General features: G+C 45.3%; 1 protein-coding gene across 1 annotated transcript in view; it reads left to right on the forward strand.

The window, feature by feature from the left end:
* The window catches only part of PTGFRN (prostaglandin F2 receptor inhibitor), a 78,390-nt gene that overhangs the window by 41,755 nt on the left and 18,264 nt on the right, over positions 1-18,371 (forward strand). Inside the window, exons 4-5 of the mRNA XM_003892470.5 lie at positions 951-1,331; positions 13,606-14,031. Coding sequence (XP_003892519.1) covers positions 951-1,331; positions 13,606-14,031 — 807 coding nt within the window. The remainder of the gene's footprint in view (positions 1-950; positions 1,332-13,605; positions 14,032-18,371) is intronic.

Consider the following 18,371-nt stretch of genomic DNA (forward strand, 5'->3'; position numbering starts at 1 on the left):
AATATGTACCAGTCAGAACCAAACCTTCCTTTTCTGTAAAATCACCCAAGTTTCATCATGCACATGGAGAATGTATAATTTTAGTTTTATAGTCTTTTTTTTTTTTTTGAGACAGAGTCTCTGTCACACCCAGGCTGGAGTGCACTGGCGTGATCTCGGCTCACTGCAAGCTCTGCCTCCCAGGTTCACGCCATTCTCCTGCCTCAGCCTCCTGAGTAGCTGGGACTACAGGCGCCTGCCACCAAGCCCAGCTAATTTTTTGTATTTTTTTTAGTAGAGACAAGGTTTCACCATGTTAGCCAGGATGGTCTCGATCTCCTGACCTCGTGATCCACCCGTCTCGGCCTCCCAAAGTGCTGGGATTACAGGCGTGAGCCACCGCGCCCGGCTAGTTTTGTAGTCTTCAGTAGACTGCTTATCAAAAGATAGCATAACAGTGAAGAGCAGAGTTTCTTTATTATTATTATTATTATTATTATACTTTAAGTTCTAGGGTACATGTGCATAACGTGCAGGTTGGAGCAGAGTTTCTAAAGGCAGATAGCCTGGATTTGGATTCCATCTGTGCCACCTATCAGCTGTGTGACCTTGGGCAAGTTACTTAACTTCTCTGTGCTTCAATTTCCTCATAGTAAAATTAGGATAATAGTAGTACCTACCTCTTAGGGTTGTTTTGAGGATTATTATATGTAAAACACTCAAAACACTGCCTGGCATATATAGCAGGTATATATAAATGTTTGTGGCTATTGTTTTTATAAAATAAAAAGAAATGTGGTATGTTCTGTTAATTTATTCATTAAATAATTCTCAAGCACTTACAACTGTACAAAGCCTTCTAACTTTAATACTGTAAATAAGAACTTAAAAGGAGATGCTCTAAAGAGGGTGGAGAATAGAAGGGGCAAACATAATCGATTACCTAGATGTATTTGTTTTTCATTTTCAAGTTCTGCGAGCAGCTGTGCCCAAGAATGTGTCTGTGGCTGAAGGAAAGGAACTGGACCTGACCTGTAACATCACAACAGACCGAGCAGATGACGTCCGGCCCGAGGTGACATGGTCCTTCAGCAGGACACCTGACAGCACCCTACCTGGCTCCCGCGTGTTGGCGCGGCTTGACCGTGATTCCCTGGTGCACAGCTCGCCTCACATTGCTTTGAGTCATGTGGATGCACGCTCCTACCATTTATTGGTTCGGGATGTTAGCAAAGAAAACTCTGGCTACTATTTCTGCCACGTGTCCCTGTGGGCACCCGGACACAACAGGAGCTGGCACAAAGTGGCAGAGGCCGTGTCTTCCCCAGCTGGTGTGGGTGTGACCTGGCTAGGTGAGTGGTTTGGAGAATGACTCTTAACCTCTCCAGCTTAACCCCTCCTCGGAGTTATCTGAAGGAGTTATCTCAGGAGGCTCTGCACTTTGCATTATTTTGACATTATTTCTGTTGGTTCATGCATACTTTGGCCCAGATAGATCCCAAGCTGGGGATGAAATAGAATCTGGCAGGCAAGGGAAATGTTTAGATAATGTGGCCTCAGTTGTCTCAATACCCTCATTTGAGAGTATATAGTTTCCTTTTGTTGTCGACATTTGCAGGGTCAGGGCACTGCTGAATGGCTCTTTGAAATGAATCTTTGTTGGAGGGAGAACGCTGCCATTCTTCGTTTGTTTCTCTTAGACTCCTAGGTGCTCCCTGGCAGGAGCTGGTGCTTTTCCAAAACCCAATGCAGAAAGAGAATTCCTTCAGTTATTGGAAAGCGTGTTTTTTTTTTTTTTTTTTTTTTTTTTCACGTCACACCCTGGAATCCCACAATATATCTTTATATACCAGTTACAACTAAAGGGCCCGCCTGCTTCTGTTGGCTTGTTTTGTGGGTGCTCTCACTCCGGATTATAATTTCCCCAGTGGAAGAGCAGCGTGGCTCTCAAATGTTGACCACCTTGCCACCCATTTTATAACAACCTGCTGTATATGTGAAGATCTTTGGCATGTCCTCTTATTTTATACTAAGCTCCTCTTCCCCTACCTCTTTTTTCCCTAAATGTTTGCCCTCCCGGCAAAATGTACACTAACTTTTCCTAATTTTTGTTATGCCTTATAATTGCAAGTAATCAAAGGAGGGATGAGGTCAAGCTGGGTGTGGAAAGCTTTGCTCCCCACCTCCATTATTACAGAGATGGGACAGGCCTACCATCACATTCTCCCCCGTTTTGCTCTCTCTACTGTCCATGAGTGCCTGAGCCCTGATGAAGGCATTTGGCATTGCTCTGATTATTAGCAGGCAAAACAGATCTTTAAAGGCCAGGAAACCATTTCCTCCTTTGTCTGATCCTTCTGCTATGACCTTCAACTCATACTTATCTCTTCCTTATCTCTGCATGGAAATCTGCTTTTGGGTTAGTGGCATATTCACTCTCTTTATTCTCCCCCCTAATAAGCCTTTATTTGGCAAAGATGGGGAGTTGGCCAGTGGAGACAGCGGGGGCAGGGAGAAGAGCAATGAGAGTAAGCAGAAGGGACAATCCGATTCCGATGGAGACGAGGCAGGGTGTTCATCAGCCCTGTTAGCAAAGTGATCCTTTGATATCTGAAAAGAAAGAAGCGGGGTTTATCTGGTGAGCTTTTTATTCCTGCCGTCTGAACCCCGTGCAAGAGAGTCACTATGAAGTACTGAACTGGAACAATGTTGGCCCAGCTAGAACTCTCCTTAGCAACCTTCAAAATAAAACAGATGTTGTCAGCACCAAAAGAAGATTTTTCATCTCTGGAGCTGAATTTGTCTCACAGCTCTGATCCTTGGTGTATTGTATGGTGCTGTCAAATCCCAGCACTGGCTCTCCGTACCTGCTCCCCCTTCAACTTCTGAATCCCAGCTCGAGGACTTTTTTTTTTTTTTTTTTTTCATTGAAAGTGCTGCTTGCACTCCAATTTGAGGCTTCTTTGAAGAACTTGTGCATTGATCCCGGCATACCCGGGGGGAAATGCAGGGACTGTCAGACAACAGGAGGGGAGCTCTGGGAGAAATGGGCTCCTTTAACTGGAAGGGATTTGTTGGTAGCTGTGTTCTCCAGAGGGTGAAAAGAAATAAAGTGACTAAATTGTGGAAGAGGCTCAGTTATTATCCAAAGGATCCTGTCATTTGTTTTCCTATGGAGTGCCACTACCATTGTGAAAGTCATCAGTGTGCTTTTCCCTGACTGATGCTAACAGATATAGAACCTGCATCTTCCCCGGTGCTTTGCACGTAATAAGCACTCAATAAATATTAGCTGAGTGGGTAAATAAACCAGTACCCACACATGAATCTTGGTAAAATTTGTGCATAGGAGAATTAGAATTGCTAGGAAAGCAGTAATGTTCAACTCCTAGGATATTCAGAGATATTTGCCCCTGAGTAAACCTAACGAAAGTGCGAGTGGTATGAAAAACAATTGCGTTCTTCTTTTGTGTTCCTCTTAAATCTTCTCCTCCTTCACTGTGCCTATGACTCAGACCACTACAGCTGCTTGGACGCTTGTCAGGAGCGGGTAGGGCATGAGCACAGCAGCAGGTCCTTCTCAAAGAATTCCCCGCTGGACTCTGTCCAGAAGCCAGTGAGCCTGGCGTGACACTCCATGGTTGTCTCTAGATATGTAACGTGCACGTATATGCATATGGATACCGTACCACATACAACTTGGGACAAATATAAGGTAATTGAGAAGTGACCAAAAAAGATAGACAACCTGCCAAGCACTCTGTTTATATAGATGGTCTCAGGTCGTGTAACTCTGGACTGTTGTCACAGAAAAGTTCTCAAGAGGGCTGGTTTGCCACACAGGTAAGATGCAAAACTCAGTTTTGCCACTTGGCAGATTAAAATGAGTAATTACGGCCGGGCGCAGTGGCTCAAGCCTGTAATCCCAGCACTTTGGGAGGCTGAGACGGGCAGATCACGAGGTCAGGAGATCGAGACCATCCTGGCTAACCTGGTGAAACCCTGTCTCTACTAAAAAATACAAAATAGCCGGGCGAGGTGGCGGGCGCCTGTAGTCCCAGCTACTGGGGAGGCTGAGGCAGGAGAATGGCGTGAACCCGGGAGGCGGAGCTTGCAGTGAGCTGAGATCCGGCCACCATACTCCAGCCTGGGCGACAGAGCGAGACTCCGTCTCAAAAAAAAAAAAAAAAGTAATTACCATTTATTATCTACTGTGTGCCAGGCACTGGACTAAGGACCTTATATGCATTAAATGTTCAATGTGAAAATATTTTTGGCCTTGGGACTCAGCTTCACTCCTGAAACTCCAGAGCATAGTCCTAAGAGCTGGGTAGTTCTTGGCTTCATTTGCTTGGGGCTTTTGTACTGAGCTAGGTGAGGGGGTTGAAGCTGATTGGGGTCTTCTAGAATTCCACTGTGCTAAGCAGGAAGAGAGGGCGATGGCGTGAATGGGTCTGGCAAGTCCAGAGCACTTGCAGCCATTGAGAGGATCATGATAATTTTTTAGAGGGTGAGAAAAAACCTCTTTTACTTAGAGTGTATGTCCTACTTTGAAGGGAAAGAAAAAAGATTTAAGTTGGCTTGCAAAATGAAGTACAATTTAAAGCAGGAAACATAAAAATCAAGATCAAAAGGGTAAAAGAAGAATAGATATTGCAAGGTGGTTGGTATGAATTAGTTATTATATTTGAGCACTGAAATTGCCTCTGAAATTCTGAAGAGTTGAGACAAAAAAAAAAAAAAAAAAAAAAAAAAGATGTGATTATACAGTTCTCCTCTGAGGAAGGAAAACATAAACTCTCTCAGAGAGACAAACTTTCTCTTGGCACTGAATTTATCATGTGCTCTTTCATTCTGGGGCATTGGAAAACATAATGGACAGGGCTTTCAACTGTTCTTTTACAAAGGGCCCTAAATGATTGTTTAAATGGATGTTTCTTATATCCACCCTCTATAAAAGCTGAGGACATAAATCTTAAGTGTGTGAAGGGTTTCTGTAAGAAGTTGAATTACTGTGGGGGACAAATGATGCTTTGTGTTGATCCAATTTAGTACATGTCTAAAACAGAGAACCTAGCAGAATGGCTAGTTAATCTGCACATTAAGCCATCTCCTTCTGCTATCAGATGTCTTAAATGAGCCTTTGGCAAGAGTTGGATACTAATCAGTTCATGGTTGAGCTCTCTGCCCGAAGTACCAGACTTCTGTGGTGTTAATTGGAAGGGGTTCCACAGGCTTTGGATATAAGAGCTGGAGGAGGCAGAGTTGAGTTCTGCTGTTCAGTCTTAAAAACCTGATTTGCATTCTTCCCCACTAAAGGACTGGCCCCTCTTCAGCAGTGCGCCAGCAAGGAAGGTAATTATTTTCTTTAAAAGGAGCTGTTAATCTGCTAAGTACTTAGTAGAAACTTTAGAGTTCTGGGCCATTTATAGGAGATAAGATTTAGACCTGTAGGTTTTTTAAGGATAACTATTATCGGCTGTCTGTCCAGGATTATTCTGGAAGGCAGACGAGCACGTGGCCAAGTGTTGGAGTCAGGAGACCTGTGTTAGTCCTCCTTCACCACCTTCTAGGGATGTTGCCTCGGGTGTGTTGATGAACATTTCCAAGTAAGTTTTGGTTTCCTGGTTTAATATGATAATGCATATAAAGCACTTAGTACAGTGCCTGGCTCTTAAATGCTCACTGCATTTTCTTGGTGGTGGCGATGATGATTTGTTTGTGTTTGAGGGTCTTCCCCACCAAGTTCTTAACCAGTTAAGACCTAAGAGTTTGTCTTAGGGCACGGAGGAGCCCAGCGTAGAGGACTAGGAACATGTGTGTCCTAAAGGCAGCTGCTCCCAAGAGGAGCTAAAGAAAGGTGTTGAGCTGACCACATCCAGCCCTTTTCCTCCCCGTCAAGGCTGGTAATTCACTGTTCCTTCTCTGGAAGGAGCAAATGAGGATGAAGAAAGAAAAACTTCATGAGTATTTCTTCTTTTTGTTTTTGAGATGGAGTCTTGCTCTGTCGCCCAGGCTGGAGTGCAGTGGTGCAATCTTGGCTCACTACAACCTCTGCCTCCCGGGTTCAAGTGATTCTCCTGCCCTAGCCTCCTGAGTAGCTGGGACTACAGGTGCCCACCACCACACCCGGCTAATTTTTTTTTTTTTTTTTAATTTTCAGTAGAGATGGGGTTTCACCGTGTTGGCCAGGCTGGTCTCGAACTCCTGACTTCAGGTGATCCGCCCACCTTGGCCTCCCAAAAGTGCTGGGATTACAGGTGTGAGCCACCGTGCCTGGCCCTTCATGAGTATTTCTTTGGGTGCAGGGAATAGATGTTGCATTCAAATAATGTTATTATTATTGCTCTGAAATGGCTAGTGCTCCACACATCCTCATAATGGTTCTGCCACAGTAAGGTAACGAGTCCCCCCTCCCACCCCCTCCCAACAACAATAGCGCCGTATTTGTAGCCTTCACTCATTAAATGTTGGTGAATATTTAATTGTTATACAAATGATGATCGTGGTGTCATTTTGACAATTGGTCAATATGCTTTAGCTGCCTCTAAAGTACCTACCAATTCAAAATAATAAAACCCTGTCATTAGCAGAGGCTGAGTACTCCTTCTGTTTCTTTTAACTGGTGCATGCAGCCATTCCTATAATTAGCTGTGCCAAGTTAACTAAGTGTCAGAGGGGGTATTAGACCATGGTCCTGTTGTACACAGTTCAGGATTAGTACTTCAGCTGTTGTTATCACTCTTGTCTTCCGGGACGTGGCAGGCTTTGAGAAAGATTAATAACCTGGGTGTGTAAGGAGGTTGCACAATTTGATCATACTAGGAGCCAGGCCATGGAGCCAAAGCCTGTCCTGTAATTCTGCTCTCACACACTCTGCAAGGCCTTAGTCTTCTAACTTAGCTCCTCTGGGCTTCATTTTTGCTTTTTGTTTGTTTTTCAATTGGAAGTGTACATGAAAATAGTACCAATTTTATAAGGTTGTTATGGAGATTAACTGAAAACACAAGGAAAGTATATAGCTTGGTGCCTGGCATATAGAAAACCCTTGATAAAAGCTCGTTGTTTAGCATTATTATCATAAAATGGGGATAATACTACCTTCCTTACAAAATTGTCATGAGAGTAAAAGGAGGTATTTTGTGTGAAAGTCTCTAGATCAGGCTCCTGCACATAGTAGGCACACAATACTTGTTTTACAAATTAGCCAGTGATTCTGAAAGCTTTTCATTGTTTTGAAAGTTGTGACAAAGGAGTTTAATGAGCCATTATTCTTAAAGCCTTTCTTTCGGGTAGGGTCACTCTTTTGGAGTCTGTGTGTCGCTTGAGAGATGGTGTGGACATGAGCAGACGCCTTCCTGGCATCCAGATTAGGGGGCAGATCCCTGGTTCTCAGAACGTCAGTGATGCCGCACTTGGACTGGCCTCAGTATTCTGTGAGAGGGCTTACAATGTGTGTTGTTGTTTGTTTTTAACTTTCAAAAATAGAAATTTACAAATATTCACAGGGAAGAAATAACCACCAACTTCAACAATAATCAATATTTTGCTGATCTTATTTTATCTCTCTTCCCTATTCCAGACACCAGACACACACAGACACACACACACACAAACACACACTGTTTTCTTCTGGAAGAGTATAAAGTGTATCCCAGACATCATGTCATTTCACTGTTCAACACTTTAGTATGCATCTTTAATGATAAGCAGTTTTTAAACATAACCACCATTGCATTCTTAGCTGATTTCTTGATGAGATCAAGCAGAATGTAGCAGTAATCAGTGGTGAAATGCTTGTGCCCAAAATGAACATTTTAATGCAAAATATTAAATTTAGTTCAATTCAGCCAGTATGTTAGTATTTTTTATGTACAAGGCACTGCATGCACAGCACGTACAGAGAATCAAGGTGGCAGTCCCTGGCCCTGGGAAGAGTCCTGTGGAAGGCCGCTAAGACATACATACAAATAACCAAAGTTCAAGGCAGGATTCACATAAAATCCTTAGAGAGCTGGGAGCTTGGCAGGTGGTGGGATTTGTTGAATATGAAGTAGGAGTGTGACATGCGAGTTCAAAGGAGGCATTCTCCGTTGAGTAGGAGAGGATGCACAGAAGAGGTGTGTACATGACAGGCCTTGAAGAAGGGCACAATCTCTGCAAACCATTTTTAAAATTGTAAAACAGGCCGGGCGCGGTGGCTCAAGCCTGTAATCCCAGCACTTTGGGAGGCCGAGACGGGCGGATCACGAGGTCAGGAGATCGAGACCATTCTGGCTAACCCAGTGAAACCCCGTCTCTACTAAAAATACAAAAACTTCGCCGGGCGAGGTGGCAGGCGCCTGTAGTCCCAGCTACTCAGGAGGCTGAGGCAGAAGAATGGCGTAAACCCGGGAGGCGGAGCTTGCAGTGAGCTGAGATCTGGCCACTGCACTCCAGCCTGGGTGACAGAGCGGGACTCCGTCTCAAAAAAAAAATAAATAAAATAAAATAAAATAAAATAAAATTGTAAAACAATGTTAAAGGACAATCTCTGTCCATGCACCAAAACAAAGAAGAAATCAGAACCCACTCCTACTCCTACCATTCTGACATGGTGGAATCGTATCTCCTCCAGGAGTGTAAGTCTAAAGATGACATGCAAGGCTGGTGGATAGTTCAAATGAACCTGCCCCTCATAAGTTCACAAGCCAAAAATCCACTTGTTTTTGTTTGCCTTTGCATGAAAACTGAGACCTCCTTTTCTGAGGCCTAAGGTTAGTTTTAAGAGACAATGAAGAGACCAACTGTTGAGGTCAATGAAGAGATTGTTCTTTCCTTCCAAGCTGGAATTCCTGTAGCTAGATGCACACATTGTGCAAGTCCCCCATACTCTCATTGCGCTATGTTTGGATACGGAGGATTCAAACAGATTCATTTCAGGGTGGAGAATGGAGTAGAATGAAAGCATCTCTTCAGTGATTATTTGAACTACTTACTGAGCAGGTGGCCCAGGTGCTGAGGCAGACAGAATAGCAGGAAGGCAGGCAGAGAAACTGGAAGCATAGGATTAGCTAGGGAATGGTGAGAGGTGCTATCTGAGTGGAGTTGAGAAGGCAGTGGGTGCTGCGGCTGGGTGCATGCAGTGGAGGGCCTTGAAGCCAGGCTGGGGAGCATTTTCTTAACTCAGTAGGTGGGGGAAGAAGCCACGGGAGGCTTATAGAGCAGATGCCCGAGCAGTCATGTCAGTCATGTCAGGTGGCATTGGGAGGTTGTTATTACAGTCTTGGCTGGAGGGAGTGAGGGCCGGGGTGAAGGGGTTCTTCATGAGATTTTTACTTCTATTTGCAAATATTCATGAAGTGTCTACTCTGCATCAGGCCTGGGAACAAAGAAATGGAAGAGACACTGAGGAGGTAGGATGTGCGAGACTTAAGAACCCTCAGAGTGGAGAGGTGGAAGGGAAGGGAGAGTGTTGAAGACGGCACACCTTTAACACTGAGCGACCTTGAGAATGAATGGCAGGAATGTGGTAGCAGGAATGGTTGTTGAAAAGTTTGGAGGTGGGGCTGGCTGTGTTTGGAGCAAGGTTTTAGCTCTCTCTCTCTCTCTCTCTCTCTCTCTCTCTCTCTCTCTCTCTCTCTCGCTCGCTCTCTCTGTGTGTGTGTGTGTGTGTGTGTGTTTGCAGAGGCAGATGTGGAGTGAGGTGAATTTGGTTGTGAGCATGCTGAGGTTAAGATGCCATGGATGCCCGGTCAGAATGCCGAGACCTCAGCTGAGGCCAGCGTTTGGGTCTGGAGGCTAAGGAAGAGCTGGGTTTTCATGTCTGGGGGAGTGAGCTTTGGGGTGTGAGCAGGCCAGGGAGTGGGAGGAGAGAGAGAGCTGCCCAGGTGGTTGGCACAGGAGCTAGTTTTGACCCCTTTTCTGTGTGTTCTGTGATCTGACCACTAATAGGTGAGTCAAGTCACTCGAACATGTTTTTTTTCATTGACAGATTAAAATTATATGTGTTTATGGTGTATCACATGGTGTTTTGAAATATGTATACATTGTTGAATGGCTAAATCAAGCTAATTAACATATCCATTACCTCATATACTTATAATTTTTTGTGCTGAGAATGTTGAAGATCTATTCTCTTAGCAGTTTCCAAGTATACAATAAATGGTTATTAACTATAGTCACAATGTTGTACAATAGATTTCTGGAACTTATTCCTCCAGTCTAACTGAAATTTTGCATCCTTTGCCTAGCATTCTCCCCTCCCCATCCCCCAGCCTCTGGTAATCACCATTTTACTCTCTGTTTCTATGAGCTCAGCTTTTTGAGCTCCCACATATGAGTGACATTATGTGGTATTTGTCTTTCTGTGCCTGGCTTATTTCACTTAACACTGTCCTCCAGGTTCATCCGTGTTGTTGCAAATAGCAGGATTTTGTTCTTTTTTTTTAAGGTTGAATAGTAGTCTATTGTGTATATATACCACATTTTTTTAATCCATTCATCTGTTGATGGACACGGATTGATTCCATATCTTGGCCCTTGTGAATAATGCTGCAATGAGCATCTCGTGTCTTTCATCATAATTTTGACAGCCTTTGAAAAGGTGCCACTTTGAAAGAATCTGCACGGGGGTGGAAGTAAACCATGAAGGATCAAAGGGTCTGTCACCTGTGAGGAGACAGAAGAGGAGTCCCCACAGGCAACTTCATGGTGTTTTGGATCACATTGGTCAGTGAGGCTGAGGTGACGGCCTGCGGGGAGTTGTCTTCTGGGTCAGATTCCCTGTGGCAGTAACTTAGTGTCATGGCAGCACTGCACTCAGCGTTCCTAAAAATCATATGTCAGTCAGTGGAACTTAGAAAATACAAAGTTTAGAAGACAGTAGGTTTGGTTCATCTGTGAGCTAAGGATGCACTTGAAAGGTGGGAGAAGATAGGGCTTGGTAGGGCTTCATTCCCATCTGCCACTTTTGAGCTGTGTGGGCCAGTCACTAACTTATTTAAAGGTCTCCCCTCAGAAATGGAAACTGTGAATAATAATCACAAATATATACACGTGTCTGTGTATATGAATATGTGTGTACCTGCATACACACACACACCAGGCATCAGTCTAGGCATTTTAAGTACAGTATATTGTAACTCTTAACCCTCACAATAACATTATGAGCTAATTACTGTCATCCCCATTTTTATGGGTGAGGCACCAGAGATCTGCGTAATCTACCCAAGGTCAATAGCAAGTAAATGGCAGAACCAGGATTTGAACACAGTCTGACTCCAGACCTCATCACCTCACCACTGTTCTCTGCTGCCTCACAGTTCGCTGTGCAGGGTTATGGTTCTCCAGTCTCCACACAGTCTCATGCCACACAGGAAGGGTCTTATGCGTTGTGCTTGAAGTGGACTTGAGGCTCCATGTAACAGCCACTGCTGGCTGCTGCCTGCAGATAGTTGATGTTCAGTGTTCTGGGGCAGTCTTGCTCTGTGCACAGCTGGTGCAAATCTGCCCTTTCCACATGAGATGGACTTAGTTGTCCTGCTCTGCACCCACATTGCTGCATCCAGAATTTGACATGAAAGTTTAGTTGTGGAGTCATTTGAGCATTCCTTATCTTTTGCATATGATAGTATAAACACAGCTGGGTGGTGTGTGTCCTTCGGTCAGTTTTTGCTAGGGTGATGTGTGGTGTGGTGTGTTAGCACCATGCCCAGGAGCAGGATGTCCCCTAGCTTGTGACAGCACACGAGCCTGTAAATTGAGCAGTCAGGATGGCCGCTGGATTCCTCTCTAGCCCTGGCAGTCCCACAGCCTGTGGATTTCTCTACGGTGTCCACATCACAGTACAGTGTGCTCCCATGGATGGGTGCAAGCAATTAAATACTTGCGAATATGACATTTGAGGATTTAGGATTTTGAGTTCTTTCCATTTCCTGGCCCACTGAATCATTCTTGGAGAAATCATGATGTTATAAATTCCATTAGAAGTGTAAATCACAAGAAAAGTTCCTTGACCTCAGCAGCTTGTAGTCTGTATGTCATAAATGAAAACAATGTTAAATAAAACTAAACTTTGATCAAGATGATGCAGATAAAGATAGTGTTGATAAATGGAACGTTCTGTTTAGGTAGTGTTATTTTTCTCCCAGAAGGCAAAGTGCTATGGAAGAAAAACGTGTAGCCTTTATAGGCCGGGCGCGGTGGCTCGTTCCTGTAACCCCAGCACTGTGGGAGGCTGAGGTGGGCAGATCACTTGAGGTCAGGAGTTTGAGACCAGCCTGTCCAACATGGCAAAACCCTGTCTCTACTAAAAATATATAAAAATGAGCTAGGTGTGGTGGTGTGTGCCTGAATTCCCAGCTATTTGGTTGGCTGAGGCATGAGAAATGCTTGAACCTGGGAGGCAGTTGCAGTGAGCTGAGATGGCGCCACTGCACTCCACGTAGGAGACACAGTGAGACTCTGTCCAGAAAAAAAAAAAAAAAAAAGAAAAATGTAGCCTTTTCTAAAAGCCTGAACATTAAGGCAGTAAACATTTACTGAGTGCCTACTGCATAAAAGGCAGTGTATTTGGAGCTTGAGGATGAGACTGTAAGCAAAGAGTCACTGTGGAGTGGGCTAACTGGCATCCAAGGGTGCATAGATGGCTTATGGGAGCACAGAGGACATCCCTTCTGGGGACCCAGGTGACATTGAAGAATAAGTGGAAGTTTGTAGAGCATCCCGAACAGGTCATCACAGTGGCGTGAGACTGTGTGGAGACTGGAGAACCTCAAGTAATCAGGTGTAGAGGAGCTGGGGGAAAGGAGAGGAAACCACAAGAGGATTCCAACACCAGCTCCTTGGCAGGTGTGGAGGAAGCCTTGGGGCCAAGGAGGACAGAACCATGGAGGTGCAGATGGATTAAATTGATGCAATGAAGCCAGAGGAGGGAGGGGTTTTTCTCACAGTGAAAACAGGACTGTGGCGGAGGAAAGGGATTGCTAGGAGAATGCTAGCTTCCCCCCCACCCTTCCCTGCAGGGTCATAGGGTGCCCGCTAGGGCCAGATTCACAGTGACGCAACACAGATTCCACAGAAAAAGGCAGAGGAACAGTAAAACGAGGACAGGAATATGTAGGGGGAATGATGACCTGAGGGCCTTGCATTTGGGGCATGGCCAAGGATGACGGAAGCTGAGCCACTGTGAGACTGATGGGCCTAGTGTTGGGTGGAGTTTTCCAGTACTGCTCCAGTGGGGGCGTTGGAGGTCTGTGGTCTTGCTTGGCATTCCAGAGCAATCTTGGTAGAGGGTGAACACTGACCTTCTTAAGAGATTCTTCTCAGAAGACCTTAACCTCTTGGGGAAACTGACAGCAGACCCAGCACCATGGAAAGATCAAGACTTTGGCCGAGGACATTGGGCTTCTGCCTTGGGAGGTTTCCTTGGGGTGGGAGGTATGAGAGGTGGTGTTTTACAGGTTTTGCAAGAACACTGTTATAGGATCCTATCCAATGCAATGACTGATTTCTGTCTCTGTAGTCTGGCAGGAGAAGCCTTTAATTGTCCAAACAAGAGCAGTCCTTGTCTCATTCCTTTTGCTAATTCTTGCTACGTTGCTCTAATTATTTTCCTATCCTGGCCTTTCTGTCTCTCTTGTTCAGAACCAGACTACCAGGTGTACCTGAATGCTTCCAAGGCCCCCGGGTTTGCGGATGACCCCACAGAACTGGCATGCCGGGTGGTGGACACGAAGAGTGGGGAGGCGAATGTCCGATTCACAGTTTCGTGGTACTACAGGATGAACCGGCGCAGCGACGATGTGGTGACCAGCGAGCTGCTTGCAGTCATGGATGGGGACTGGACGCTGAAATACGGAGAGAGGAGCAAGCAGCGGGCCCAGGATGGAGACTTTATTTTTTCTAAGGAACATACAGACACGTTCAATTTCCGGATCCAAAGGACTACAGAGGAAGACAGAGGCAATTATTACTGTGTCGTGTCTGCCTGGACCAAACAGCGAAACAACAGCTGGGTGAAAAGCAAGGATGTCTTCTCCAAGCCCGTTAACATATTTTGGGCATTAGAAGGTAGGAACTTTTTTCTTGTTATTCATTTTTGTTTTGTGTTTGCTTAAGTCGTGCCTCTGTGTGTTTTCAGATGCACAGTCACCCTCTGCAGGTTATCACTTACACTGGGAATGTATGTCCTGGACATTGATCGCCATGCAACCTGCTAGACCTCTTTGGACTCACTATCACCCCTCCTCTATCCCTAAGCCCCAGAGAGGTCCCTCTCCAATTCACTGTCAGCAGCCAAGTCTCTTGTTTCCTGAACTTTACCTCTGAACGTTCCTTTTCTCTTTCTTGTGTTGAACCTGATGACTCTGAGGACACTCTTTCCCCTGGAGAAACAGTTACCTCTCTGAGGACAGTTTCCCCGAGAGCCCACCTAAGTGGTGCCCATTTTCTTCCCACACTTCTCATAACTGGGCCTAGAGGTGGGGCAGGTGCCCTCCTTGATCCTCCCTGCAGCTTCCAGGCTGTTTTTGCTCACTCCTAAAAATATCTAGCTCCGAATCTCATGTCATCATCACAGCATACCACCTCTTCTCGTTACTATTGCCTGTTGCCTCCTAGATCCTTCATTCGTTCTTTGAAGATGTTAGCGTTTGTTTCATGGCCACTCTGACACTGCTCCCATCTTGCTAACTTCAGTATCTGTGTAGAGCACCGGGTCACAGTTGGAAGCACCCTAGGAACTTAAAAAAAAATGCTGGTGCTTTGTCCCACCAGAAATTCTCCCATCCAGATACTAACCAGGCCCGACCCTGCTTAGCTTCCAAGATCAGACGAGATCGGGCGGGTCCTACCAGAAATTCTATTTTAGTTGGTCTGAAGTATACGCATTCTGGGCACTGGAATTTTTAAATGCTCCCATAGTGATTTTCATGTGCAGCCAAGGTGGCGAACTGTAATATAGTTAATCCTGTCATTCTCAGTTGCTTGTCCTCCTCTCTCTAGTCATCATGTCCTCTATCCTATTTTGGTCCTACACTCCCGTGCTTATATGCTACATTAGACCGTCTCCCTTCTGATAACTGAAACCCCTCCACAGTCTCAATTTCAAGCATCCTGTTCTCTAAACAGATCTCAGGTGTCTTTCTACACCGCTCCCTCTAGTACTCCAGCAACAATCCCTGAATCCTACTGGGGCCAACAATCTGTTAATCCTACCACCTGACATCATCCTTCACTCCCATTGTGTCTTCATGTCTCTCTCACTAGGGTGCCCATTTGTAGTCCAGCGTACACCTGGACTGGTGTACATTATGATAGCACCTTCTTTCATTCTCAGAGCTAAGGCTGGGAGGTAGGGGTAAGTTATGTGGTCACCTACTGTTACCTAGCCTAAATTCCCAGTCAGTCTTAATCACTCCCTTGCATACACCCCTAGCTCCCTTCCTTTCTCAGTTTGCATTAGAGTCTGGCCAAACCACAACCCAGTTCAAAGGCAGCTTTCTGCAGCCTCCCTACCCGTGCCCACAGAGCTAATGTGGTTGAAGAGAAACATTCAAACATGTTGACTGGTCTCCCTTTAAAGTAGTGGTCACTTGTGACAAGTGGGCTCTCAGCACTGCCTGAGAATTATTCTGCATTTCGTTAGTCTGTTTATCTCCCCACTCTCCTAAGTGATTACTGCACACAACCTTCTGTCTCTGCAAACCTCCTCCCACAGCTTCTTTCTCAGCTGTTGGCCCTGCTTCCTGTTCTCCTAAAAGTAGAAATAATCAGGAGAATACTCATTCATGCTGCCCCAGGGCTGAGACCAGGTCACCCGGCATACGACCTGGCAGAGGCCAGCCGCTCTCACTACTTAGACCATGGCTGCTCTCTCTTACGTCTTCAGTAATTCTCTCCCTTCTGGACCTTTCCCATCGGTCTGTCAATGTGCTGTTAGATCCAGGTTTCCTTGGGTTTTTAAGAGGGGGTGGGGAGTGAGGGTTGTGGTATTTTTTGTTGTTTTAGTTTTGTTTTGTTTTTAGGGACAAGGTCTCACTCTGTTGCACAGGCTGGAGTGCAGTGGTGTGATTGTAGCTCACTGCAGCCTCGACCTCCTGGGCTCCAGTGATCCTCCCACCTTAGCCTCCTGAGCAGCTGGGACTACAGATGCTCACCATCACATACAGCTTATTATTATTATTATTATTTTTGAGACAGGGTCTTGCTCTGTTACCCAGGCTGACTTGCAGTGTCATGATCATGGCTTACTGTAGCTTCAGCCTCCTAGGTAGGTTAAAGTTATCATCCCACCTCAGCCTCCCGAGTAGTTGGAACTAGAGGCACTACAGGCCATTACCATCATGCCTGGCTATTTTTTTAGGGGGTGGGAGTAGAGACAGGGTCTCAGTGTGTTGTCCAGGCTGGTCTTGAACTCCTGGCCTCAAATGATCCTCCTGCCTTGGCCTCCCAAAGTGCTAGAATTACAGGCATGACCCACTGTGCCAGGCCCCCACCTTTTTTATGCTAATCTTGATCTTGCTTCTTCATCCATCTTTCTGTTGCCGACACCCATTTGTCTACTTATTACTTTTTCCTTTTATAACAATAATATTTGATGTATACATACTCAGTGTGTCTGGTTTTTCTCCTTCCATTCTCTCTGGTACCTACTCGAATCAGGCTTTCCCCTCAGCTGCTTGTGGTAAGGTGGCCAGTAATCATCATATTGGAAAATCCTATTGTCAGTTATTTTATTTGACTTAGCAGAATTTAACACAAGTGATTCCCTCCTCCTGGGAGTCCTTTGGTTTTTCCCTTGGCTTGTGGGACACTGCCTTCTCAGGGCGTTCTTCCAACTTTATTAGCTATTTCTCAGCCTCCTTTGCTGGCTTCTATTCATTTTTTGAACCCTGGAACATTAGACTACCTCAGGACATAGTCTTTGGACATAGTCCTTGGACTTGGACTTCTTTTCTATTTAACCTCACTTTCTTGGTGATGTCTCTAATCTCATGAATTTAAATACCCCCTAGACACCAGTGACTCCAGATTTACACGTCTACCCCGGACCTCCTTCCAGAACTCCAGACTCAATATTACATTGCGTTCTTGACACTATTTGACTAACAGGCATCTTAAATTTCTGTTCAAAAGGACGCTTCCCATTGCATCTGCCAGCTCTCTTCTCCCAGCCTCCTCCAGCACCATTGTTCTAGTGGCTCAGCCCAAAACCTTCATCCTGGACTCCTCGTTCTTAAAATTGACTTAGAATCTGGCTACTTTTCACACTCTGCCATTTACGGCGCCACCCTTGCCTGGATTACATCCCTGGCCTCCCAGCTTGTCTCCGTGCTCTGCCCTAGCACACGGCAGCTGGAACAATCCTGTTAAATATAAGTCAGGTCCTGCAACTCCTCCGCTCTGAATCTTCAAAGCCTCACTCAGAGCAAAACCCAGAATCCTCTAAGTGGTCTTAGGTGTTCTGTACCAACTCAACTGGTCCCATTACCTTCTGGCCTCACCTAGCACCCTTCCCAGCACCCACTCCACCCAACCACTCTGCCCTTCCAGGCTCCTCAAATATACCAGGTGTGCTCCTGGCTTGTAGCTTTCTGCCTGCTGTTCCATCAGCCTAGAATGCTCTTCCCAAGATAGATAGGACTTGCTCCCTCACCTCCTTCAGGTCCTTTTTATTTATTTAATTTTATTTTTAATTTTAATTTTATTTTTTTAGAATCTTGGGCCTGCTCTCTCACCCAGGCTCTCTCACCCAGGCTGGAGTACAGTGGCACCATCACAACTCATTGTTGCCTCAAACTCCTGGGCTCAAGCCTCCCAAGTAGCTGGGACTATAGGCACATGCTCTGTGCCTGGCTAATTATTTAATTTTATTTTTAGAGACACAGGGTCTTGCTATGTTGTCCAGGTTGATCTCAAACTCCTGACCTCACGCAGTCCTCTCGCCTCAGCCTCTGTAATCACTGAGATTATAGGCGTGAGCCACTACACCCAGCTCAGGTTCTTTTTAAAATGTTGCCTCCTCAGGGAGGACGTCCCTGATCTCTCTATTTACAGTTGCGGCACACACACCTTCCTTCCATATACAAATCCACGCTTTTTCTCTTCCTTGGTTGCTTATCATCTCTTAAACATTTATCACCATCTAACCATACCATATATTTTACTTGTGTATTTCATTTGTCTTCCTTCACTAGCATATAAAGGGAGGGATTTTTGTATTTATTTATTCACCGTTATGTTTCCAGTACCTGCAGTATGGAAGGCTCTCAATAAATACATGTTTAAATTGGTGAATGAATGACCGAACTCACAGGAAAATCAAGAAAGGCTGTGGTGGCTCAGTAGAAGCTCAGCAGTCAGTGGTTCTGGAGAGAGTTCATAATGTATATGCTCTGCTAATCGGTTTG

Source organism: Papio anubis, chromosome 1, assembly GCF_008728515.1.
Source record: "Papio anubis isolate 15944 chromosome 1, Panubis1.0, whole genome shotgun sequence".
Taxonomy (NCBI): Eukaryota; Metazoa; Chordata; class Mammalia; order Primates; family Cercopithecidae; genus Papio; species Papio anubis.